The sequence below is a fragment of the Camelina sativa genome, chromosome 16 (genome assembly GCF_030686135.1).
Source record: "Camelina sativa cultivar CO46 ecotype springtype chromosome 16, ASM3068613v1".
NCBI lineage: Eukaryota > Viridiplantae > Streptophyta > Magnoliopsida > Brassicales > Brassicaceae > Camelina > Camelina sativa.
In genome coordinates, this window is record NC_141895.1 from 1,196,672 (window position 1) to 1,223,179 (window position 26,508).

Genomic DNA, 26,508 nt, shown 5'->3' on the forward strand with positions numbered 1-26,508 from the left:
AAGCTATTTTTTTCCCTGTCTTGAGAGCTGAGTTCTCTTTTGCTTCGGCACTGGAGTGCTTTTCATTCAATGTTTTTTACAGCTTCTTATAACCGGCTGTTCTGTTGTTGTAGACATGGAGAAGACTATCACAAGCTTGTCTAGAAGATGGTCTCTCTTGATATCTGATTTTGAAGCTCAGTTTCGAAAGAGAGGCTGTGCGTAGCTTGTGAAGAAGAGTTAGAGGGACCAAAATCTGAGGGACACCAATGTTAATAACAAACTTAGGGGGAGGTATTGGTTTGAGATTTTAAGAGAATTTTAATGACTTTAATAAAATCATGGAAAATATAATCTTGCTGATTCTTAGTGATTGTTTAGAAAGTTTTTTAAAATCTTGCTAATTTGTTTTTCCTAATCTTGTAAAATCACTCATAAAATCTTGTAAAATCTTGGTCAAAAAATATTGCACAATATCTTTGCCAAAGTCATATATCTTTTTTATTCAACGCCTTTTGACATAATCGTTGGTTTTGGCTATATCACAAAGAAAAACATACTCGATCTCCAAGTTGCAGGTACAATACAACTAGACTTGCTCATCTTCTTTCTATGCATTAAAGTATTCTATCTTTGGTTGAATAAACATATTGCAATTACGAGTGTTGAAGATCATATGTTAGGATGTCTTTTTTTTCGAGATGATGTTAGGATATCATGGATCACATGATTGTGAGAGGGGATGAATCTCACCATGAAGATGACGAATCAGAAATAGACATTTTGGTATTACTACTGAAATATACGACAAGAGCTTACTGTATGAACAAACGTAATGAGCGTCCGATTCGTAAGCCTATCACAAGAATTGGTTAAATTTTCTTCAAATATTGTTCTTTTCTTTGTTTGTGTTGGATTACGGGTTGATACCAAACATTGTTTTGATTTTTTTTAGCTATAAACGTTGTCTTTTTATTTTTTGCTATAAACTTTGTTAGTAGCTGCAACTTTGTTAGGATGCGGTGGTGTTAAAAGCTGCAGTTTTTTATATGTTTCAGGTTTTTACACATACTACGATCTTATGTAGTTTCTTCATTATTATATATGTTGCAGTTTTTTCATTATTGTATATGTTGCAGGTTTTTTCGTATTGCACAAGTTTCCAACTCACAACTCAAAACAGAGTATGAGAGATAGAGTAACGAACAAAATGATAAACAATTCTCTCTTTAATCAAACACACAACTGCATTGATATGAGAAACTGAATTGTATTACAAACCCTTTCACCAATTCACTCGTGTGAGAGACTTACGAAGACGTGGAAGTTGGGAGTGAAGGTGAGGACACGAGTGACACAGCTCTGAAGTGTTTTGCAAGTAGAAGCCATCAAGCAGAGAGACGCAACATCGAGTTTCGTCATGATAGTCTCCAAGATAGCCGCCGGTAACATAACCAGGATTCTTCTCTCGACATCGCAACCTTCAACATCGCCGCACACGACGGTGGTGGTAGCCATAAACGGAGGCTCTCTTCTTCTCTGAATCTATATAAATTACGGAAATTGTGACGATCTCATTGTGTGTCTTCAGCTCTGAAGTGTTTTGCTCTGAATTTGCGACGTCGGTGCCTCTTCTTCTCCGCGATCTTGTTCTGTTTTGCTGTTGAATCTGAGAGAAGTATATAACCCACGTTTTTAACAAAAGAAAAAAAAAAGTCATGGACTATGATTCACAATCTCTCTATTTGATGAGAGTGTTTTCATGACTTTTTCTATGAAGAAAATGATATAAAATCCTAAACCAATAACATAATAATTGAATTCATTAACAATCCATGATTCTTTTGTTTTACTTGAATAACATAAAATTTTTAATGACTTTATAAAACTCTTAATCCAATAACACTAGATTTATAAAGATTTTAGATAACTTTTTATAAATCCACAACTAATAACACCAAATTTTAAAAGAGTTTTAAAAAGTCTTGATTGAATAACAACATATTTTACATAACTTTTAAAGTCATTAAAATTCTCTTAAAATCTTAAACCAATACCCCCACTTAAGAAACTCTGAAAATATGAATAAAATAATTGAAGGACCAAAAAATGTCCTTGACCGATGCAGATGCTCTAATGTAGGATCTCATCTCTATCCCCTTAATTTGACCGAAATAAATTCTGCAACTTCCCTAATTTTTTGACATACCTCGTAGCTTTAACAAGTTCTTGATCATTTGTTAGGAATGATCTGTGGGAAAAAGCCTCTCTTTTGATTCCTTGTAATAGTCGATGCATTTGTGACTTGTGGTTTTCTTCTTTGTACCATCTTTTGAGAATTGATTTGAGTAAAAGATAGAGAATAAACAAAGAAAGTCTTTAAATTTTGAGCTTCCTTTCCAATTAATGTCCATGTACGTTGCAGAACTTTACAGGTGAGCGATAGTGACACTGAGATCATTAACAATGTCAGTCAATTACTAAGAATATTTAGACTATTTTATATTTGTTTAGCAAAATCCGTTGTAGTCTAGCTGGTCAGGATACTCGGCTCTCACCCGAGAGACCCGGGTTCGAGTCCCGGAACGGAGTTATTATTTTTGCTTTTGTTACAACAAAGTGAAGTGAAGAAGTCGTAGTGTATAAACAAATGTTGCTTGATTTGATAAAATGAAACGAAATAGTTAAGGTAAACAACAAGAACAAAGTATATCACATATGTCAATGTCATACGGGTCAAGCACTTGCGTCAAATACGTTACAAAAATTGACGATCCTTGGTCCACTACTAAGTGAAGTCACTATTCACAAAAACCTATAACAAGAAAACCTAATTAATGCAAAGCTATTAATATTTGCCAAACATTGTATTCAATGCCGTAGCTACATTTCCCCACCCACCTCTCAAACTAAAATAATCTCCATCACTCTTTTTTTCCATCTCTCTCTCTCTCTATCTCTCGGCGCCACTCCCACATGGCCCTAACCTCTTTCTTCACCATCAGATGTCAACCACCTCATACACCGCCTCCGCCGTATTTCCTCCTCCTCCTCCAGTCCCTATCCCTACCTATATCACTAGCCTCGGCCTTGGCTACTCCATAGCCATAGCTCTAGGTTTCCTCGTTCTCATCTCCACAATCATCCTCTCTTCTTACATCTGCTGCCGCGCCTCACGCCTCCGCTTCTCCGCCTCCGCCGCAACCGCAAACTCATCTTTCAGAGACCGTAGCGTAATTGTTCCAAGAATCATATTCGTAGCCGAAGACGACGATCTTGAGTCCGGAAACGTCGTTGTTGGAGGGCTTGATCACTCAATCATCAACTCTTACCCTAAATTCCATTTCACTAAAGATATCACTTCCGTCGTCGTCGGCGGTGATGGATTCCACGACGGAGAAGGAAGAGATACGACGTGTTCGATCTGTCTATGTGAGTATACGGAAGAAGAGATGTTGAGGATGATGCCTGAGTGTAAACACTACTTCCATGTTTATTGTCTTGACGCATGGCTTAAGCTAAATGGTTCTTGTCCCGTCTGCCGGAACTCTCCACTTCCGACGCCGCAAACTACACCTCAGTCAACCCCTTTGTCGGAAGTTGTGCCCTTGTCTCAGTACGCCGCCGATCGGAGAAGATCCAGAAGATAAATCTTTCCTTTTTTGTTGCTCCGTGGCGTTTATTATAATATCTTTTTACCTTGGTATCATATAGTAATAATATATACTAATTGATTGATTTGCTTTACATATTCTTTGTCTTGTATTAAAAAGTATAATCGAGATTGCATTCATCTTCTTATGTTCTAATCGAGATTCGGACTACACTATAATAAAGTCAAATATGTAAATAATCAAATTACATAAGATTAATTGTCGGAGATGAATGTTTCTAAAGATGGGAACAAAATAGTTGGAACTTGAGATTTGAACATAAAATGTCCCTAAATATTGGTGGCGTTGACTTAACAATATGTTTTCTAAGCAATTTGATCCCAAAATTTTGTTGTGTATTAAAATAAATAAATAAAGTGTTACAGTAGTGCCAACGAAGTCAAAGAATGTAAAAAAAGAACGCCCCCATACTAGATTTAACTTCCATTAAATTTCTCATAATTGGTCGAAGAAGAAAGACTCTAACGGCATCCACAATGGGAGGTTATATTTTTGGAGTTCTTATAATTTTCAATTACTATATTATGTATTTTTACTAGAATAAGAACTTTAGGATTCTTAATTAAAATTTTTCTCTCCAATGGTGGGTTATAATTTTGAGTATCTTCATTTGAAAATTTTCCCTTTGTCTTTGCATCTTTGGCACAATGGAGAATGTGAAAACCAGAGACAAAAGAAACAAAATATGGAACAGATCAACAAAGCAAACTGTTGATTACCAAACAGAGATTAGACAAATTAATTGTATTCTCTCGATACAATGATTACCAAACAGAGATTTGGATACAAGATGACAAAGTACACAAGAAGATTGGGCTCACAATGAATGAACCATCAGACTGAAACACGAACCATTGCTGAGTGTGGTTGGGCGTGGGCACCAAGTCCATTTAGATTTCAAAGAACAACAACACACACATGAGATTCTGGTAGCTCTAAAGGTCTCACCTTCAGCGATGGAATATCTGCAGATAACAACACAACATGAGAAAGAATGATTTAGTAGAGCTTGTTATACCTCGCCATCAGAGATATCATATGTTTTCAGAGGTCTACAAATCGCTAAGTTTTGAAAGCAACACAATAAAAAAAAAAAAAAAACACAGAGAATGAGATGCAGAGATAATTATATCCTGAACCAAAGTAGAACTACTACTTGTCCGAAATCTCATGTCTCCGTGAATAATAATAGATTACTTCTAAATACAACTAATATGCAAAACGAGACAAGCCAAACAGCAGCTGCAGATGAAAACATGCAAACTTTGTAAATTCAATAACACACTAAAGAAGAGTTGACTTTACAATCATATCATATAAAATAGCATCAAACAAAGAGAGTTTAAAAAAAAGGACAGAGAGGTATAGCAACCAATATACCTGGAACTGCATCAGAGCCTGGGTAGGCTGCAGGAGAGCTTCAACTAAGCAGAACAAGGAGCAAGAGGTGTGAAAGTCTCTACCAATTTGTTAAGTCTTGTCTGCAACAGAGCTAAGCAAAAAAAGACTTACAATATCAAGCCAAGCCTGCAACAAAATAAAACCAACTGAGCAGCTAAATCAGAACAACAATCATAAGCAAAACAATGAAGCTTGCACAATTTTTTGAGACAATAAGAAAGCTACACAGAAAATTGTTCTAATCAAACCCAACAAATAGGTTCAATTTTGTAGTTAGGAGAGTACTTGTTCGTGTTCGTGGAGAATTTGCAGGGAACCGAAGCCCTCTCCTTGAACCATCACCCTCTTTCTCTGCTTCTTTATCCTGCAAAATCGCAAGGTGCGATGTCTAGTGCTAAACAATAAAAAACAAACCATCAACCCCCATCAAGCCTATACCTTTCTACACATTAATTTATCTGAAGCCGAAACCATCAGTAATTTGAACTAAACAATGGTTTACAAAACTCCTTAATTCTTCTAGCTATGAAGACGCAATGGCATGATCGAGTATTGAGGGCTACTCCAACAAAACCATGGGAGATTGAAAAGAATTACTTACATGGGAACATTGTAAGTGAGAGGGATAAGATAATTTGAAGGAAGACCAGTGACATGTCCTCCAAATTGATGCACAGGAACAGCATAGATCCCAGCTCCATGGTTCATGTGTTCCTCATACTGACCAGAATTTAGTCCGGGAACAAGACCCGATTCCAGTTCAATCTCCTTCGATTCCAGTCTTCTCCGATTGAGAGATTTGCGAGAGAGAGAGGAAGAGAAAGAACACAATGCCAAAAAAAAAAAATTGCTCTCAATAAAACTCTTTATCCAACCATGCGCCGGATACGTCACAGTGTCTAATCCAAAATCGAGTATACTAAATAAGAGGAGCTCTTCCTTTTTATTTTTTTTCTACCTTTTCTTAAAACCTCCTCCTTAAAACTCCCATTGGGGATGACCTAAGTTAGATAGAGACTTGTCTCTTCTCACACGACGTTGTTTTGTCCACTGCTTTTATGAAAAACGAGTGAGAGCCGTCGATATGATTCGACAGTGATCCGATGAACGCCACGTGTACAGAGTTTCCTTAGACTTGTCGGTTACTTTATGAAAGGTATGTAAGTGAAAAAAAAGCGCACCAGGCCACTAGCCTTTTTGGATCCTTTGGTTCGTTGCCTCCACGTTCAAGGCACTAAACGTTAACGTCAGATTCATTTTCTTTATTTTTTTTCTTCTTCTTCGAAAAGACCAACGCCGTTAACGTATCTTTGTGGTTCCGGTCCCGAAGCTTTAGGGTCGTGCATAAAAATAGCCTAATAAACCTATTTCAGTACCATTCGTTTCCTTTCTCATCACGTTGGATCGAAATCGGAGAAAGTAAAAAAGACGACAATGGCAGAAGAATTGGAGAAAACTATGCCGACGGAAGAATCTCTGATGGAGAAGATCCATGGTCACGATTCATCGTCGTCGTCTGATTCCGAGCACGAGAAACCAGAGTCTCCCTCAGCTTTGAAGGCCAAGATATATCGTTTGTTTGGTAGAGAGAAGCCTGTTCATAAGGTTCTCGGTGGTGGTTTACGTACGTTTTCATTCTAATCTCACTCTCTTTATTTCCTCTTTTCATCGTCTTTTTGTCGATGCTTGATCTGCTATATGAGGAGGATCTCGTATCTGATTCAAATGCTGGTTACAATGCGAGCTGTCTGAAACTTTGCATCTTAACCTTGGATTGATTATGTGGTTTGATGCAGTGACTTAATCTTTTAGTTTTACATGTTTTTTTGTTTGAAATTATGTTTGCAGCGGCTGATGTGTTCTTGTGGAGGGACAAAAAGCTCTCAGCTGCTGTTCTTGGTGTAGCCACGGCGATATGGGTTCTGTTTGAACTGGTTGAGTATCATTTCTTGAGTCTTGTGTGTCACATTTTGATATTCGCTCTTGCAGCCCTGTTTTTATTGTCCAATGCTCATGCCTTTATGAACAAGTAAGCTATTTTTCTTGTTGCCTTAATCATGTATCAAGTTATGTTTCTCTTTCTTTGATTTGCTTGAAATGTTCTAAAACTCTTTTATGTCCAGGACTCCACCTAAAATTCCTGAAATCAGTGTTAAAGAGGAACATTTCCTTTTGATTGCTTCTGCACTGAGAAACGAGCTGAACCAGGCCTTTGTCACCCTAAGGAGCATTGCCTTAGGAAGGGACTTGAAGAAATTTCTGATGGTAAGTTTTATCTTCAGTTTGTTATTGCAGATATTTCCACTTGTTATGCCTAAGAACTTATTCAATGTACATATGAGAACCCTCCTGAGTCCTGACTATGAGATATATCCTCGTTTTGTATCATGGGTTTTGTGATAAGAACTAGTATGTATTTGGTATGTCAGGTGGTTGTTGGACTGTGGGTAATTTCTGTTGTGGGCAACTGGTTCAACTTCTTGACTCTGATATACATATGTAAGTACCTACTTATACCGATAAAAAAGGTTTTAAATGTATAAAAACTGCATATTTTCGATTGTTGAATCTAAACTGTGTGTGTGTGAAAAAAACAGGTTTTGTGGTGTTGCATACAGTACCAATGCTGTATGAGAAACACGAGGACAAGGTAGATCCAGTGGCAGAGAAGACGTTGAAGGAGCTGAAGAAACATTACATGGTGTTTGATGAGAAGGTTCTTTCTAAGCTTCCTGTTGCTTCCCTTAAGGCAAAGCTGGGTTAGGGAGACTTTAGAGTGAAGCAACCACTTTCTTGACGTTTTCCTTTGTATCTTTTGTGTTTTTACTTGGCCCGGAAAAGAAAAAGAAAAATATATTCTTCCTTTGGCGTTCATTTCTTTTATTTTGACTACAATTTTTGTTTTTCCTTGTTCAACAATTTTTTATTCTGTATGAGATTTTTTGTTCTCAAACAATTTGTAAGTTTGTGATCTAGGTCATCAATTGTTTCCTTTTAACTTTCGGATTTGGTTGTCATTGCTAACATGTTATCCTCTTGATTTACCATGGCCTGGAAAACGAAATAATATGCATTCTAATGATCCAAAAGCTAATGAATCAGTTTACTAAATCCTAAGGGGGGAAACTGTAGATATGCAAGAAGATAGAACCAAATTACTGGCAGCTTTCCATGATCAACTCTAGCTCGAGTTTATTTGGTCATGGTTTTGAGGAATACCAGTGACCTTCGATAGTGGACACTTGGCTTGGCACAATCCAAGTGGATTTTGAACTCACAACAACAAGGACAAGTGTGTAGTGTTAAATATGGACTTGTAACTCTTTAATAAGACTCGAAGGGCCGTTGGTTGGTTCTTTCTTTGGATTTGGACGACTCATATTTACGTATTGGGCCTTCGTGGTTTAAAAGCCCATTAATAATAAATGCTCCGACGAGTAGAGTGATCTGTTCTTTAAAACGTAACGATTGTGTTAATTAATGGATGCTACAGTATGCGTTTAGACACACCGATAGAGAGAGAGAGAGCTATGTGGAGTTCAATTGAGAATTTTTAGGACCTTGCAGACATGCGAGAAGATTGAACCAAATCTCTGGCAGCTGTTCAGGCTATGGAGCTTGCCAAAGAGCGTGAAAAGTTAAGAGAGATCTGCAGCTAATCTCTACATACAGGGTATATATTACCTACTAGTAGCTTGGGTGCTTCTTTTGTATTCTAGTATTCTCACTTGCCTTACTTTCATATCACGTTGAATGGTCGGGAGAGCCATGCTATTGGAACTGCCATGGAACATCTAAAAGAAGTTAACGAAAGCTCGCTAAAGGTATATATTGTGTTTCATACTGCTGAATGGGTTTTGCACACAAATAGGTTGTTATTCTCTAGCTGTGTGCCTGTCTAGTGTCTACTTTGCCTTTTGGAATTTTAAAAACTGAACTTGATCTGTTTTTTTCATCACTTGATAGTTGAAACGAAGCGAGTTAGAAGCTGCTTTAGAATAGAGCAGGAGGAAGCCAACCAGTAGCAAAGTATTCCCTGACGCCACAGAGGCTCTGACTAGGCATCCTAGTGTGGACAAGGTTCTTATACCAGAAGGGACTTTATTTTAAACACATGTTGCACTGCTTTCATTAAATGTGGGGAAAGTTTTATCCTTCCTTCCTTCTTATGCGATTTCCATATTTAACTAGGAGAAGCCTGAAATCTTCCCCGGAAAAAGATGAAATGGAGCAATCCTTGCAAAGGTTGGAAACAGATTTGAAAGAAACACAACAAGAAAGGGACAAGGCACGGCAAGAATTGAAATGGCTCAAACAACACTTGCTAAAAAAGAGGTTAGAAGCCTATGTAAGAGCTATTTTTTTCACTTGGTCCATTATTGTGAGATCATTGTTCCATCTGTTGAAACATACTAAGTCATATATATTATATGAAGTTCCTAACCAGCGTAAACAAGTCAAATAAGTCAGTCAATATATAAACTTATACGAAAGACTTTAGTCATATATGAAATTCAAGTGACAGAAGAAAACACCACATCGACTGCTCACGATACCAAAAATTAAATTACAAATCTAATCCTGCCTGTGGACTTTAGCATGATAGATGACATGGTAGATGGGTTAGTGGTAGTGGTTGTCGTGTCAGATCTTAAATTTCTTATATATATTACAACAATAATGTAACTAGTAATTGACTATTAAATAGAAAAAGAATTATTCTGTATTCCCAACGCTCTACTCTCTTTATATTGGTTCTATAAGACCGATTTCTTTTTAGATCTCATTCAGTACCTACAGTCTACAGTCTACACGAATCTCCATCACGATATATAAATGAACTCAAAGGTATGTAACTCAAATTTTCATTTATTTTGTTCCTTCGCCCCTTATTGTACAATTTACATAAGTTTTGTCGTTGTAACTCCCGTAGGTCATGGATAGGCAACTACGAATTCACCATCATGTGATGACGCCTTTTAAAGAACGATGGACGCGTATATACAGAAGAAAAGACGGAGCTAAAAGTGATTGCAACAATCGTGATTTTTACTTCCACGAGATATGCAGTAATATTCCCAAAACTTTCAAGGCTGAACTTTTTCTTAGGACCAATATTAATATTCCGAGATGTTGTGCATGCGGACAGAAGATCAGGGACATGATCAATAGTTGTGGATGTCAAATGTGTGATTTAAACCTCCATTTAGAATGTGTCAAGTACCCACCACAGGAGGTTATTGATGTCCCTCAAAACCATGGCCATAAACTCAAGTTAGAGATGGTGCAAAGCTGTTTCACCTGCGCTACTTGCAAAAAAGATGGCGATGGATATTCTTACAAATGTCATGTATGCAATTTAACATTCGATGTGAATTGTGGCAAATACGAGGCAGAGGTAAGCTCCACCACCACTATATATCGTCACATCTGACCTATACAGCCGTAACCATAAACTCACATATGTCATGGATCATGTGCAGGTGGAAGTACCGATTCATGAGCATTTGATGAGACCTTTGAGAGATGGGAGGATGGGTGACTGTTGTGGAATCAAATTCGAAACTATAAGTGATGGCTACTATTGCACTGAATGTGATTACTTCTCCCACAAGGCATGCAGCAGCCCTGCTAAAGAGATCAAATACCATTCTCACAAGTGCAACATCACTCTTGTTCTTACAAGCAGCAATACTTCTAGAAAAGAATTGAAATGTGATTTTTGTCAAGAGAAGATCATGGATGGTATCAAATTTTACTATTGTCGCTCTTGTTGTCTAAGATTCCATTTGGATTGTGTCAAATACCCGCCACCGCACGTCATTGATGTTCCTCAGAACCATGACCATAAACTCAACCTAGAGTGAGGCCACGCCACTTCACATGCGCTGCTTGTGGAAAAGATGGTGATGGATACTCTTACAATTGTTACGAGTGTTTTATGACATTCCATGCGAGTTGTAGAAAGTATGCTGCAGAGGTAACACACCCTTCCCACTCCTTACATTCTCTAAAACTCTTTAACGGTGAACCACCCGCTCATTCCAATGGGAAATGTCGTTTGTGTGGAAAAGGGATTGTTGACGAAGCTTTTTACCATTGTTCCTCATGTAACTTTACCTTAGATTTACGTTGTGTTCTGAACCCACCACAACTGTATCTTCGAGACCTAAACATCCATGACCATAGGCTTACCCTTATGCCAAAAAAGATCTCTTTCACTTGCACCACTTGTGGGCTGACTGGAGATCGAAGCCCATATGTCTGTCTTCCATGCGATTTCACTTCCCACAATGACTGCTCTGGATTCCCATGGGTCATAAACATCAACCGTCATGATCACCGCGTTTCTCGAGTTTCTCTTCTTGGTGTTGTGGATTCTGTATGTGGAGTTTGTCAAAAGAAAACAGATTGGACTTGTGGGGGTTACTCTTGTCAGAGATGTCCCAAATCTGTGTTTCATACCAAATGTGCGACTAGAAAAGATGTATCTGACGGAGAAGAGATGAAAGGCAAACCTGAAGAGGATGAACCTATTGAACCATTCGAGGTGATAGATGAAGACGTAATACGACATTTCTGCCATGATAAGCATAACCTTGTACTTGACAATCATGGTTACTCTGTTGAAGGGAAGATTTGCTCGGCATGTGCTTATCCTATCTATGACCCTCCCTTCTACGAATGTATGCTATGTAATTTTCAGCTCCACGAGAGTTGTGCTAACTTGCCTACACGGAAACGGCATATGGTAAGCAATAAGCCGTATATTCTATCTCAAGTTCGTTACAATTGTTCAAAATGTGAGGCATGTGGGGTATGTTTCAATGGCTTCAAATACTACTCTGGTGAACATGTATTAGACGCGCAATGTGCTTCAGTTTCCGAGCCCTTTGTACATCAAAGTCATCCTCATCCCTTATTTTACACATCACCACGAGGAGTCTGCAGTGCATGTAACGAAGATGCATCTCATGTGCTCAGATGCGTTGAAGATAGTTGTGAGTACGTGTTGGATTTCAAGTGTGTTCGATTACCATATGTGGTGAAGCATAGAGTCGACGATCACTTTCTGTCATTATGTTACGGTGAAAAGCAGAGTAGTGGTAAATACTGGTGTGACATCTGTGAGAAAGAAACAGATCCAAGAAAATGGTTTTACACGTGTAATGATTGTGGGACAGCTTTGCATATCGATTGTGTGCTCGGAGATTTCCGAGGTCTCGAGCCAGAAAGAGACGTGACAGAGGTTCTCATTGAAGCCATACGTTCTATGACAGTTCGCAACAATAGTATGTCTCGACCACTATGCAACCAATGTAAGTGTCGTTGCATATCTCCTGTCATCTTGAAAGTCTTCGCTGGCTATTATTTAGATGAAATTCCTAGTGTCTATTATTATTGCTCTATGAAATGCTTTGACAAAAAGTACCTCGGTACTCACAGGTATACACTTAGTGCCTTCTTGCTTTAAAGATCCTAAATTTTTTGTAATATTTCGGAATGCATTGTAATCTAACGGTTGGTATAAAGAATCAACACTATATAGTAATCTAACGGTTGGTATAATGTATCATCAACACTATATAGTATAAAGAATTGAAAAGCTTTAACTGAGAAAGAAATAACGAATGATGTATGAGTAAGTTGCTTCTGAGTTCTGATGCGTATTCCTAACCAAGTAGTTTATTTTTGGACATTCATAACTGGCGATCAAGATCTCTCCTCTAATCCGGTTTTCATTCTCCGGACGAGAGTCATTGTTTCAATAAAAGTTTTTTTTTAAATCATGAAATTATGTTTTTCTGACAAATACATCTTTAATAAAGGTTATGTATTTTGTTAATTTTACTAAGTTTTAACCCGCGGTGTACAGCGGAATATATTTTTGTAATTAAAAATAAAATTATGTTTTATTTTTTTGGTGGTATTTCATATGTCATATAACAGTTATACATTATTAATTAATTTCAGATGAAAATATGGTTTTTCTAGTTTGGAATATAAATTGGGTTTTGGTTGAAATATTTAACATTTATAATTTAAGTTCAAATATTTTAGTTTTGCAATTAGAGTCATGAAAATTTATAATATGTGTTTCAAGATAAGTATTTGGATGAAAATATTTAATTATACTTCTTATTTAAACATTCCATTTATTTTTATATTATTTTTGAAAGTACGTTTATAGTTAGGTATTGTAAATGGACCATAATCTTAATATATGTTAACTTTCAAAGAGTCTAATATCAATATTCTAGGATTAAACCAATCTAAGTGAGTTAATAAAATTTTAAATCTATATTATTGTTGATAACCGCCCTGCTATATAATAACCTTCTATTTTTTTTTTAACTATGGATTTATTATTGATTGCAAATTATGAGAACTATTACATATGATTCTACCATGGGCAATTCCTTCTGACCCTATTAGATTTTACTACGTACACTCTTGCTCTGCTGCTCCATGTTCTTGATGGACATCTCCTTCTCTATGTAGAATCACGGCGAACGACGATAATTGCGCATCACTGGGAATCGTCTATAAATTTACCTCCATTAATCTGCACAATTAATAAATTGTATTACTCGGGGCTCGAACCCAGACATTTTGGTGTATCGGGGCTCGAACCCCAGACATTCTGGTGTAGAAGCATTAATGAACTCTATGCCGACCACTGGGCCAAAGGAGATTCCACATATAATATTGTTGTACTTTAATATTTCTTTTTATTTTTAATTTTTAATAAAATTATATGGTATAATTAAACGGTTTGACTAAGAATTGAATAAAACATATACAAATTTTTAAATTTGAATGCTTGTAAATTTTGTTTCACACTAACTTATATATTTACAAATATTTATATAAAACTTTTATACAAATATTTATATTAAATTAGAAATAAAATTTCTCCCGTAGTATATCCTTGTAGGATAATGTTTAAGATTAAAAATTATAATTGTTACAGGAAATAAAATCAAAACCCAATTGAAATCAACGTTACTTAGGATTAAGAATTATAATCCTTACCAAATAAAAAGAAGATTAAGAATTAGTATAATTATTACAAAAAACAAAAAGAATTTAAACTAATGCTTCTCTATTTTTGTATTCATTATCTTGTTCACATATAGTAAACATATATTTTATACAAACTGGACCATTTAAAAAAAAATCAAAACTGAGAGAAAGATTTGTTTTATGATAAAACAATGTGAGCTCTGTATTGCTATGATGATAACAATAGTTGTTCTATTTACAAATTATTTATAGAGGTAGTCATGGTTAACAGAATAAATCTTAGCGAGCAAGTTAGAAATCTTAAAAATCTCGATTAGTTATTTAATATTTAATTTAGATTCCATTTAGTTTTGTATGTATTAATATCATACTTATTGTTAGTGATAGCATTAAAAGCTCAAATTTGTTACTTAGGTATTGTTTCCTATTTTAATGGATTGTTGATTTAATTTTTGATTCAATGATCCTAAAAATGGTTCCATCTCTATATACTTATTTAAGCAATGTTGTTAAAATTTAACCATACTACCATGTGGCATATTACAAAAAATGTCACTACATTATAATTAATTTAATAACTAAAAAAATAAAAATTTATATTGGTTTATAAAATAATAAAAAATATTTTTGAAATTGTTTAACAGATTTTATTTATTGTTTCGAAAATCTTAGGAAACAATAACAAACTATTTTGGACAAATATAAAACTGAATTTTATTTATAAAACTAAGATTAAATATTTGCATATCTAAGTCATTTAATTTAATAATAATAAATATATTTTAAAACTAAGATATGTGACAACCCGTCCCGCGGCCCCCACTAGCCCCCGCTAGCTGTCCCAATGGACCGTCTGTGGACCATGCTAGCCTCCCGCTAGCCGTCCCAACGGACCCAAGCTGGCCCTGCAGGGCATCGATCCTAACCATTTATTGTGGACATCCAAATCCACCAGTAGGTTATAGGTGCGTCAGGCGTTCCTCGAACCATAGTCCCCACCCTTTAACAACCTTCCCACAGTATACAAGCTGTCACCAATTCACCTGCAGATCAATAGTTCCTACTGGTGGATTTGGATGAATAGTTCATTTCCACAGTGAGGGGTTAGGATCGATGCTCTGCAGGGCCAGCTTAGGGCCTATGGGAGCAAGCTAGCGGCGGGCTAGTAGGGTCTACGGGACGGCTTATCTCCTGGATAAACAAACAAAGGTAACTATGTTTAATACAATATAACAAACAAAGGTAATAGACATGTTTTTCTTGAAATCAGAATCTAAAAAAAGTCATTTGATGAACATAGTCAATTTTAAGAAATCAGAACCTGTAAAAAGTACCATGAAATTATGTTAAGCATCTATCTACTTTAAGATCGACGCATAATCGACACATAATGAAACATGAGCAAGTAAAAAAATCAATCAGATTGCACTAAGTACGTGTAGGCTCGCCAGTTTGGAAATTGAGAGACCCAAATCAAAAATCATCCTATCTACTGAAAAGCTAAAACTTTTGAAAATGAGAAAAGCAAGTTAATCACAAAATAGGTTTCAATCGGACAAATCAATGAGACTTAAGAATCAAATCTGGAATTAATCTTCACATCGAGAAATCTGAAATATTGATCTTACCGTGAATTTAAACTCCGAGATTGAAGAAGTGTTACAGCGAGAGAGAAGTGATGAGTTAAAACATTGAGATAAACCCCATCGGAAAACCCCATCGAATACCCTTCTCTCTTTCACTCTTACTCCCATCTGCGATTAATGGCGTCAATGGTGGCATCATCTCCAACTTCATTCGCTGCTTTATTCAAAATTCATCAATGTTTCCTTCTCTAGCCTCACTTTCCCTCTCTATCCTCACTTTCCCTCTCTATCCTCACTTCTTCCCCGTACGTACACTCCGTTGCTTTATCTCTCCTCCTCTGAGTCTCTCAAATTCATCTGAAATTTTTTAGGTTTTGTGACTACGCTGCGTTTTCCTTTTTTTGTTTTATTTAATATTTTTATTTTATTTAGATAATTTCTTCTAAAAATTAAACTTGTGCTAAATTTGGAACAATTAAGAATGTGTGCTAGTTTTGAAACAAAAACTTAAATTTGTGTTATTTTTTAGAATCTCTCATTATTTCTTGAAATTATTTAACATATTCTATTTATTGTTTCAACAATGTTAGGAAACAATAACAAACTATTTAATTGGCTAAAACTTATTTTTTATACACAATATTCACTATATAAACAATACTAAGTGTATAATCTAATTTTAGTTTTCAAAAACATAATCTAACCATTTGTGAATACAAAAATATTGATCATTGAGAAATTTTTATATTAGATATATTTATTCTCTTGGATTTTATATAGCTCTTAGGAAAAAAGAAACAACATCACTACCTCTAAAAGTATGTTTTAATGCTCATTCATAAATTTGTACAATACCATATCACGGGTCAATACAGGTTTTGTTAGGTTTTTTTTAGACTTTAATGAATTTTTAATTAATGAATTTGATATTGCATCTAAACCAAAATAGTAATATCGATTAATAAGATTAGGATTTATAAGTAAAATGAATAATTGTTATCATTGTTTTTGGGAAGTTTAGGATTTTGGTTCTTAATATCGTTCTTAATATTATAATCTCGGTTTTATAAAAAAAAAAAGGAAAACAGAATATTATTGTGGTTTTAGTTATTGTTTTTTAGGCAATTGTTTTAAGATTAATATTGTAAATAATTTTTTTTAATAAGCAAAACTAAAAGAGTATAACACAAAATATACTTCAAGAATGTTAATATATATTAAAAGTTCTCAAGTGGTAAATTAAAGATGTATTTGATATTTAAAATATGATCAGAACTATATATAAAAAGAAAACTCGAACAGTAAGATTACTAAACCGCAGCTACTTGTTATATTGTTCTTAGACGAAGTCAAAAAAAAAAAACACAGACTTAACTTTAGCACAATATAAAATGATGGATGGTTAGTGGTTGCCTGTTAGACATTATACAATTTGTTATTTAGATGACAATAACGCAACAGCTATTAGTTGACAATTTAAATTAAACCCCTGTTAAGAAATACTTTTGGCCATGTAAATCGTGCTTCGTTGGCATTAGAACTAGTATAAAATTGGTGGATGCTTGGTTAGCTGTGTTTAGATGATCTAAATTTTAGTTTTAATAGATACAGTTGATCTTTAAAACTATTAATTAAAAACACGATTATTGCTTTCTGTTCAATGGAATGTATAAAAAGACCATCCCTCTTTAGATTCGGATGCAGAAGGTTATATATATTGTCATCTAATACTAATCTTCATTACATGAAATAAGAGAAATCAAATCCCAAAATTGAGAGAGCGAGAGTGAGCATATTAGCTTCTTTCTTTCTTTTATGTTTTCCCCTCTTTCTCACCTTCGCTCTTTGTAATAATAATATACGCAATGGACATTATGGAAGTGGAACTACCCATTCACCCTGATCATTTGATGAAGCCTTTGAAAGATGCACGGATGGGTAACTGCTGCGGAATCAAATTCCAATCTATAAGTGATGGCTACTACTGCAGCCAATGTGATTTTTACGCTCACAAGAGATGCAGCAATCCCCCTAGAGAGATCAACTACCCTTCTCACACGTGTGGCAGCACTTTGACTTTTGGAACAAGTTATCTAAAATTCCTTTCAAGGTGCGGTTTGTGTGGAGTGAAGTTCATGGAAGATATCAAACATTATCGTTGTATCCGCTGTGGTGTAAAAGTTCATTTGGATTGTGCCAAGTACCCACCACCGAAGGTCGTTGATGTTCCTCAAAATCATAACCATAAACTCAAGCTACAGATGTGGCAAAGCAGCTTCACCTGCGCTACTTGCGGAGAAGATGGTGATGGACATCCCTACAAATGTCTTGAATGCCGTTTGACCTTCCATGTGAATTGCGGGAAGTATGCTGCGGAGGTAAACCATCCTTCCCACCCTTTACACCCTCTAAAACTCTTCAATGGTGAACCACCTGCGTATACCAATGACAAATGTCGCTTGTGTTGCAAGAAGCTAGTTGATGAAGCCTATTATCATTGCTCCACATGTAACTTTACCTTGGATTTGCACTGTGTTCTTAACCCACCACCACTCTACCATCACGACCTAAACACTCATGACCATAAACTCACCCTTATGCCTCAAATGATCTCTTTTACTTGCACCACTTGCGGTCTTTATGGAGATCGAAGCCCATATGTCTGTCTCCCATGCAATTTCACGGCCCACAATGATTGCTCTGGATTCCCATGGGTCATCAACATAAACCGCCATGATCATCGCGTTTCTCGCACTTCTCTTATTGGTGTCGTGAATTCAATATGTCGTGTATGTCAAAAGAAGATGGATTGGGCTTGCGGGGGTTATTCTTGTAAGAAGTGTCCGACTCCGTGTACCATACCAAATGCGCTACTAGAGAGGATGTATGGGACGGAATAGAGATGAAAGATGAACCGGAAGAAGATGAAGATATCGAACCATTCAAGGTGATTGATGAAAACACAATACAACATTTCTTGCATGAAAGTCATGAGCTAAGACTCGACAAGTCTGGTACCTTTATTGAGGGGAGGAGTTGCAAGGCATGCGCTTATCCTATCAATCACCACCAGCCTTTTTACAGTTGCATGAGTTGTGATTACATGCTCCATGAGATGTGCGCTAGTATGCCTAAACGAAAACAGCATATGGTAAGTAACAACTTGTATCATCTTGACGGCATAAGTGGTTATTTTAATTGTGAGGCTTGTGGAATATGTTCCAATGGTTTCAGATATCGTAGCGATTTAATTCGGCCTGGAATAGATTTGGGATGTGCTTCAGTTACCGAGCCATTTGTACATCAAAGTCATCCTCATCACTTATTTTACACATCACCAAGAGGAGTTTGCAGTGCTTGCAACAAAGAAGCACATCATGTGCTCAGATGCGTTGAAGATAATTGTGGATACGTCTTGGACTTCAAGTGTGCGCTATTACCATATGATTCAAGTGTGCGCTATTACCATATGAAGTAAAGCATAGAGTCGACGATCATTTTCTCTCTCTAAGTTATGGTGATCAAGATGGAAGTGGATGTAGATCATAATGGTGTGATATCTGTGAGAAAGAAACAAATCCAAAAACATGGTTTTACACGTGTAAAGATTGTGGGCTTACTTTGCATATTGACTGTGTGCTAGGAGATTTCAGAGCTATCAAGCCAAAAAAGGAAATAACAATAAAGGAGTATGAGGAGGTAGAATCTGTGGTGGCCGTTCGTAACAATAGTATGTCTCGGCCATTTTGCAACCAATGCAAGTCTCGATGTATATCTCCTAGCATCTTGAAAGTCATGGACGATGCCATGCCTGATGTATACTGCTGCTCTCTTAATTGCTTTGAAAATAAGCACAGTGAGCATCGAACAATTCATTACAGAATGGTTACAGATGAACTAGCTTCGCTAAGTATCTAGGTGCGTTTTGTAAAAATATATATATTCTTTTATTCGTTAACAAAAAAACAAAAAGTCTTCTTTTAATTTCTAGTTGAGGGCGTTCCCTCACATTTGCTAATTTAATTTGTATTTTTTATAAGAGAATCAAAGGGTATTAAATACGTATGTATGTATATGACTTTTCCTGTCCTTTCATGAATAAAAATAAAAATATCGCACTTGAAAACAAACAAAATAAAAACAGAGTCAACGGGTAAAGTCTTCATTAAATAAAGACAAACAATAACAAGAAAAGCCTAAACCTAATTATATATATATTTTTTTTGGAATACTACATGGAAAAAGAGTAAAAGACTAAACCTTTTTAGAATTAAGAAATAGCTCGATATATCGAATGAGCCACTGTCCAACAAATGCAAATGCAAAAAAAAAAAATTAACATATTATTTAGATTTAATTATAAATATAAATATTGTCCGGAATGGCTTTCTAGATGATTAATAAAATCATATATTAAAATCATATGGGAAATGATTCAATAGTACCAATATAAGTGATACCAAAATTATTTAGAATCAATGAGTGATGCCATATTTAATTAACTAGAATATGAATTGTGCTAGAGTACAGGTTGAAATTGCATAATTTATTTTATATTATAATGTTAGAATAAAATATAATTTATATGATTGTTTTTAAAAAAAAATTAGATAAAATATTATGCAATAAAATCATATGTTAAATATGACAGCTTGAAAATAACATCTATTTTGTAAGTTTGTATTGTTAATTTTGTAATTTTATTTATGAGATATGGTTATGTTTGTTGTTTGTTTTTATTTTAATTTTTGAACATGTTTGGTGAAGTGTTTTAATATGACCCGTGCTTAGGTAAGATTTTATTTTTAACTGCACAATAAGATCTCGAAAATCATGATTAAGTGTGATAAATTACCAAGATTTTATTCCTTTTTATGCCTAACAATATATATTTTGTAACAATACATCCAATAATAAAGATTATATTTTAGAAATTGTATAAATCATCAGAATATTCTCTTTCAGAGGATTCTGTGGGATATTCTTAAGTGTATATTGACCAATTAATCTATAACATTTTTGTAACCAACCTATATTTAATCTATAACCTATTTTGTAACCAACTTATAAAAATTATATAGTCTACAAAAAAAGGTTGTGTACTTTCGTTTTATTATATAGGAACCGTTTTAAATATAATGAATTTACAGTATATTTTTATCCTCTTTAATAAGTTGTTTAACGTTGTGCTTTATCAATTAAATCTGTGGAAATTAAATTTGTAATATTGTGTTTAAAATTTTTTTGGAAACAATATGATATAGGACTAAAAATTATTACCAAATATTTTATTTGTTACCAAAGATATATCAATTATCAAATTAGAATATTTAGGTGTAACCGTTTGCTATATGGATTAATGTTTATCCTATGTATAACCTATTTGTAACTATTTGTAACCATTTATTAAAAATATAAAGTCTACAAAAACTAAGTTGTGTACTTCCCTTTTATTAAAAGGGGGATTGGCATCAATTAATTTAAATTGATACTAATTTATCTTAATTTTCATCACTTCAAAGGAAAAAAATACAAAACAAATATTATCATCAATTGTCCAAATGATAAAAAAAATTACTAGAAAATGATGCTAGCAAATTTACAAATAATATTTATTTATAAAAAAATCTAACTAATATTAGCATCAATTGTTTACAAGTGAGCAATTTTAACATCAATTACAAACAAATGCTACAACTATGTAGCATCGATTGTTAGAATCTTAACAAAAACTAACATCATTTGTTATAATTGATGCAAATATATAAATAAGTGATGTGTGGTACACCTTTTTATTTGTAGTGGTCATTTAAAATGCTACAGACGGAGTATATTATATAATTGAAACTACTAATCATCACTTTAATAACATACAACTCGTGTTTTAGAAATCGCTAGGCGCTAGTCAGGCGGTCAAGGTGGGCCTAGCGCCAAGCGAGAAAATCGGAGATTAAACAGAGATTAATCGGAGACTAGTTTTAGGGTTATTTTATTAAATTAACAATAAAATAAAAATATATTGTACTAAATATATGTATAATTCTGTTTATGTTAAAAGGAAAATATTAAATAAAATATAAAACTATAGTATTGTCTTTAAAATTATGGTAAACACATAAAAACATTTTAAATGAAAATTTTATGATTTTTGTTAAAAGTTATACATTAGTTATTGTAAAACATCGTAATCTCTTAATTTAAATGCCTAAATAACAAAAATATTTATGTTTGATTTTTCTTTGGTTCTAAAAAAATTTGGTATATACAAAATTAAGCGGAATTAAGCAGAAAATAATCGGACTAGACATGCATAATCGGATAATCGATGCTAGGCGGGGATTAGTCATTAATCGAGACGGAAAGGCCCCGATTTTGCGGGGCGTAATCGGTGCTAGGCGGGGATTTTTAAAACAAGGCATACAACCAAACAATTTTTGTGCAAACCGTTGTTATTTGATCTTGTTGTTTTTTAGCCAAAATTATTTGATGATTATCTACCATGACTATTGCCAATGGTTTTGTTATTGTTGAATGAACTTCCAAGCTTAAATGGAGATGTTGGTTTCAAGCTTAAATGATTTTGTGTGACTAATTATTGAATCTGTTTGTTGTTTGTTGAAGGAGCTTAGTAGCTTAAATGCAAATTTTTGGTTCAAGACTTTGAACAGCTATGAGGATGACATTGCTCTCTATCGGAAGTATCTCAACAAGGAGGCAGAGTCTGAGCAGGTGAAGCTGAAGCTAGCTAAGCATGATGACGATGACGAGCTTGCTTACCTGTTAATATATTCTGACTATAGAGCTTGGCTGTTAAAAGTGAAGAAGATGATTTTGTGCCCTCCATTCCAATTCTGTTAGAGTTGTTGTTTGCTAGGTCGACAACAAAGAAGCACATCATGTGCTCAGATGCGTTGAAGATAATTGTGGATACGTCTTGGACTTCAAATGTGCGCTATTGCCATATGAAGTAAAGCATAGAGTGGACGATCATTTTCTCTCTCTAAGTTATGGTGATCAAGATGGAAGTGGATGTAGATCATATTGGTGTGTTATTTGTGAGAAAGAAACAGATCCAAAAAAAAATGGTTTTACACGTGTAAAGACTGTGGGCTTACTTTGCATATTGAGTGTGTGCTAGGAGATTTCAGAGCTATCGAGCCAAAAAAGGAAATAACAATAGTATGAGAGCGTAGAAACTGTGGTGGCGTTTCGTAACAATAGTATGTCACGGCCATTTTGCAACCAATGCAAGTCACGATGTATATCTCCTAGCATCTTGAAAGTCATGGACGATGCCATGCCTGATGTATACTGCTGCTCTCTTAATTGTTTTGAAATTAAGTATAGTGAGCGTCGAACAATTCATTACAGAATGGTTACAGATGAACTAGCTTCCCTAAGTATCTAGGTGTGTTTTGTAATTCTTTTGTTCGTTAACAGAAAACAAAAAGTCTTCTTTTAATTTCTAGTTGAGGACGTTCTCTCCCATTTGCTATTTAATTTGTATTTTTTATATATATAATTGAATAAAAAGGGTATTAAATATGTATGTATATGACTTTTCTTGTCCTTTCATGAATAAAATAAAAATATCGCACTTGAAAACAAAACAAATAATTGTTTGGTTGGTTGGAATTATATAAGAAAAAAAGGGATCTGAATGAGAGGGGAAAATATCTGGGGGATGAGAGATGAGATGAGTTAACGAGAAATCAGAAAAAGATATGGAAGAGAACAACAGCTGTGTATCTTTGAGACCAAGTCTTTGGAATTGGAGAAGCAGTTAGACAACAAGGACGGTGCTGCTGCATTAACAAACAAATTTTTTTCTACATTAAAAAAAAAAAAAAAGGAATATGCCAAAAGTCATTAATATACTGCTGCTACAAACCACATGAAACCATATAATATATGATATGGGAAAACCTTAGGTTAAAATTTATATTTTCATGTCAGTACAAAACATTACTACGAAATAAGATATTAATGTAATGTAGAGTAAAAAATCAAAATTTTATTGTTTTTCCTCTTTTATTAAAGAGGAGAAGGATTGGGATTTTGTATTGACCACAACAATATTAAGAAGTTGACGGGCAACAACCAATGACAGCGTACAGAAAAATATCTAAGAAAACGAACACGTGGTCTCTGTCTTTCAAATTTCCATGGACACCACTAAGTTTCCTCCTCCTCCCCTTTATTAAATTAAAATTACCGTAACTAACCACTTCTTTATTTTTCTAATAATTGTCCCTCTTACCATTTTTGATTAATACCCAAATAAAAAACAAAAATAACAATCAACCTCAATCATTTTAATTACACCCAAAAAAATTAAGTCTCACACGTGAGAACGACTTACCTCGGCACGCTTTTCGCCACGTCACTTTTTTCCTTCTCCAAATAAAATACATAAGGAGAGGAGAGAGGAGGATAATAATAAGAGCGAAGAGATAAGCTCTGTGTGTGAGAAAGAGAGAGAGAGAGAGAGATTCAAAATCCGATTCCCCCAGATCCGTTTCTGGGCACCAAACCAATAAAGGTTTTTGTTGTGTCAATGGCGAAAGAGACGGAGAAAAAGTACATTACAAACGAAGATTTAAAAAACCACAACAAATCTGGAGATCTATGGATCGCGATACAAGGCAAAGTCTACAACGTTTCCGATTGGATTAAATCTCATCCCGGAGGCGAAACCGTCATCCTAAACCTCGTCGGTCAAGACGTAACCGACGCCTTCATCGCATTCCATCCCGGTACAGCTTGGCACAATCTCGATAACCTCTTCACCGGTTACCACATCAAAGACTTCGAGGTCTCCCAAGTCTCCCGCGATTACCGTCGTATGGCCGCCGAGTTTCGCAAACTAGGTCTCTTCGATAACAAAGGACACGTCACTCTCTACACTTTATCCTTCATCGCCGCCATGTTCGTCGGTGTTCTCTACGGCGTTTTGTCTTGTACCTCCGTCTTCGCTCACCAGATCTCCGCCGCGCTTCTCGGTCTCCTATGGATCCAGAGCGCTTACATTGGCCACGATTCAGGTCATTACGTGATCATGTCTAACAAATCTTACAACAGATTCGCTCAGCTTCTCTCCGGTAACTGTCTCACCGGAATCTCGATCGCGTGGTGGAAATGGACTCACAACGCTCATCATCTCGCTTGTAACAGCCTCGATTACGATCCAGATCTACAACACATCCCTGTCTTCGCCGTCTCTACAAAGTTCTTCACCTCGTTAACCTCACGCTTCTACGATCGGAAACTCACCTTCGATCCCGTGGCGAGGTTCTTGGTCAGCTACCAACACTTCACTTATTACCCGGTCATGTGCTTCGGAAGGATCAATCTCTTTATCCAAACGTTCCTCTTACTCTTCTCCAGACGTGAAGTACCAGATCGTGCTTTAAACTTCGCCGGGATCTTAGTCTTCTGGACTTGGTTCCCGCTTTTAGTCTCGTGTCTACCAACCTGGCCGGAGAGATTCTTCTTCGTCTTCACTAGCTTCGCCGTCACGGCGCTACAGCACATTCAGTTCACGCTTAACCATTTCGCAGCTGATGTTTACGTCGGTCCACCCAAAGGCAGCGACTGGTTCGAGAAACAAGCGGCGGGAACGATAGACATCTCGTGTCGATCGTACATGGATTGGTTCTACGGTGGGTTGCAGTTTCAGCTGGAGCATCATTTGTTCCCTCGCATGCCTCGTTGCCATCTCCGGAAAGTTTCGCCGGTGGTTCAAGAGCTTTGCAAGAAGCATAATCTCCCGTACAGGAGTCTCTCGTGGTTTGATGCGAATGTGTTGACCATTAGTACTTTGAAGAAAGCAGCTTATCAAGCTAGAGACGCGGCTAATCCTGTGGTTAAGAACTTGGTTTGGGAAGCTTTGAATACCCATGGCTAAAATTTAATCAAAGCTTTTGATTAATTTGATATGTTTTTTTTTTTATTATTATTATGCTTTTTTGAATCTTTGAACTTCGTTATTATGTTTACTATTGGGGAAGAAGAGATGTTTTTTAGATTGAAGAGAAAATTGAATCGAGATTTAATTTTTTTTTTTTACTGTTAGATTAAAACTCTTCGTATCATAATGATTTATTTCTTAGTATTTATTACATTTTTGTAAGTTTCTTTCACATGGCTCTTTTTGATGCCTGCGACTTTGTGGTTTTGCGGCTTTTTGGCCTTTTCAATGTTTTGTCGTGTTTACATCGTTACGTGTGTGGATGCTATTTCATATCCTTTTGTACCTTATACTACTAGTTGTATAAAGGTTTTAAAAGATCATCGGTCTTTGTGTGATTCGAAACCACGAAACGTTGCAAAGATGTAGGCTTTTTAGGTTTATTTAAAACTTGTACTTTATTTTTTTGGTATTCAAATAATGGGCTTAGTTATGCACCACTTTTTACAGGCCTAAGCCCGTGATTACATGGGTATCGTTAATGGTCCGAAAGAAGAATACACATACAATATATTTTCGGAATGATCATATGTTGCAATCACTTTTTTTGTTTGTTAAAAGATCATATGTGTTGCAATCACAAAGAACACATTAAGCCGAGGAAGACGAGATAAAAGCGTATAGTGTTCTGAACTAGTGCATCTTTCCAAAGATTAATGATTATGAGGCAAAGCTTGTTTTCTCTAGTAATCAGTGATCCACTGATCCTGTGGTGAAATTTGGCAGGTTCGTAGATTACAAATGAGGAAGAGAAGCTACACGGATAAGCCTTCGAAAACCTTTGGTGGTTAGTTTCATAAAAGAGACCAGACCGGTCTTTTTTTTTCGGGAAAAAAGAGACCCGACCAGTCTTTATCTATAAAACTTAGGA

The 26,508-nt window shown here is 35.5% G+C and overlaps 2 protein-coding genes, 2 long non-coding RNA genes, 1 other non-coding gene and 3 pseudogenes across 13 annotated transcripts; 6 read left to right on the forward strand and 2 right to left on the reverse strand.

Annotated features, from left to right (window-relative positions):
* Positions 1 to 1,190: 1,190 nt before the first annotated feature.
* Positions 1,191 to 2,333, reverse strand: LOC147925011 (uncharacterized). Its single transcript, XR_015584661.1, has 2 exons — positions 2,189 to 2,333; positions 1,191 to 1,648 (listed from the first exon to the last, which is right to left on the reverse strand). It is a non-coding gene; the product is annotated as an uncharacterized LOC147925011 (long non-coding RNA).
* A 165-nt stretch (positions 2,334 to 2,498) lies between these two features.
* Positions 2,499 to 2,570, forward strand: TRNAE-CUC (transfer RNA glutamic acid (anticodon CUC)). Its single transcript has one exon. It is a non-coding gene; the product is annotated as a tRNA-Glu (tRNA).
* Positions 2,571 to 2,844: 274 nt separating this feature from the next.
* LOC104749201 (RING-H2 finger protein ATL68 pseudogene) lies at positions 2,845 to 3,788 on the forward strand (annotated as a pseudogene). The gene has a single exon (XR_015584662.1). The product of XR_015584662.1 is annotated as an RING-H2 finger protein ATL68 pseudogene (transcript).
* Positions 3,789 to 4,339: 551 nt separating this feature from the next.
* On the reverse strand, positions 4,340 to 6,086 carry LOC104749202 (uncharacterized). Of its 7 annotated transcripts, none has more exons than XR_015584664.1 (5): positions 5,656 to 6,086; positions 5,340 to 5,418; positions 5,166 to 5,180; positions 5,034 to 5,077; positions 4,340 to 4,618 (listed from the first exon to the last, which is right to left on the reverse strand). It is a non-coding gene; the product is annotated as an uncharacterized LOC104749202 (long non-coding RNA). The 7 variants fall into 7 exon arrangements; XR_015584668.1 differs by having other exon boundaries at positions 5,166 to 5,200; XR_015584667.1 differs by having other exon boundaries at positions 5,166 to 5,200; positions 5,340 to 5,448; positions 5,656 to 6,010.
* A 150-nt stretch (positions 6,087 to 6,236) lies between these two features.
* On the forward strand, positions 6,237 to 8,054 carry LOC104749203 (reticulon-like protein B6). The gene is made up of 5 exons (XM_010470790.3): positions 6,237 to 6,678; positions 6,903 to 7,083; positions 7,178 to 7,319; positions 7,484 to 7,553; positions 7,652 to 8,054. Exons 1-5 carry the CDS (start codon positions 6,489 to 6,491, stop codon positions 7,816 to 7,818), a joined length of 750 nt encoding a protein of 249 aa, XP_010469092.1. The 5' UTR covers positions 6,237 to 6,488; the 3' UTR covers positions 7,819 to 8,054.
* Positions 8,055 to 8,540: 486 nt separating this feature from the next.
* Positions 8,541 to 12,679, forward strand: LOC104749204 (uncharacterized; annotated as a pseudogene). Its single transcript, XR_002035852.2, has 6 exons — positions 8,541 to 8,878; positions 9,021 to 9,134; positions 9,246 to 9,389; positions 9,835 to 9,902; positions 9,988 to 10,452; positions 10,538 to 12,679. The product of XR_002035852.2 is annotated as an uncharacterized LOC104749204 (transcript).
* Positions 12,680 to 17,529: 4,850 nt separating this feature from the next.
* LOC104753220 (uncharacterized) lies at positions 17,530 to 19,584 on the forward strand (annotated as a pseudogene).
* A 4,359-nt stretch (positions 19,585 to 23,943) lies between these two features.
* LOC104749205 (delta(8)-fatty-acid desaturase 1) lies at positions 23,944 to 25,735 on the forward strand. Its single transcript, XM_087491838.1, has one exon. It carries the CDS (start codon positions 24,225 to 24,227, stop codon positions 25,572 to 25,574), a length of 1,350 nt encoding a protein of 449 aa, XP_087347964.1. The 5' UTR covers positions 23,944 to 24,224; the 3' UTR covers positions 25,575 to 25,735.
* The last annotated feature ends 773 nt before the right edge of the window (positions 25,736 to 26,508 follow it).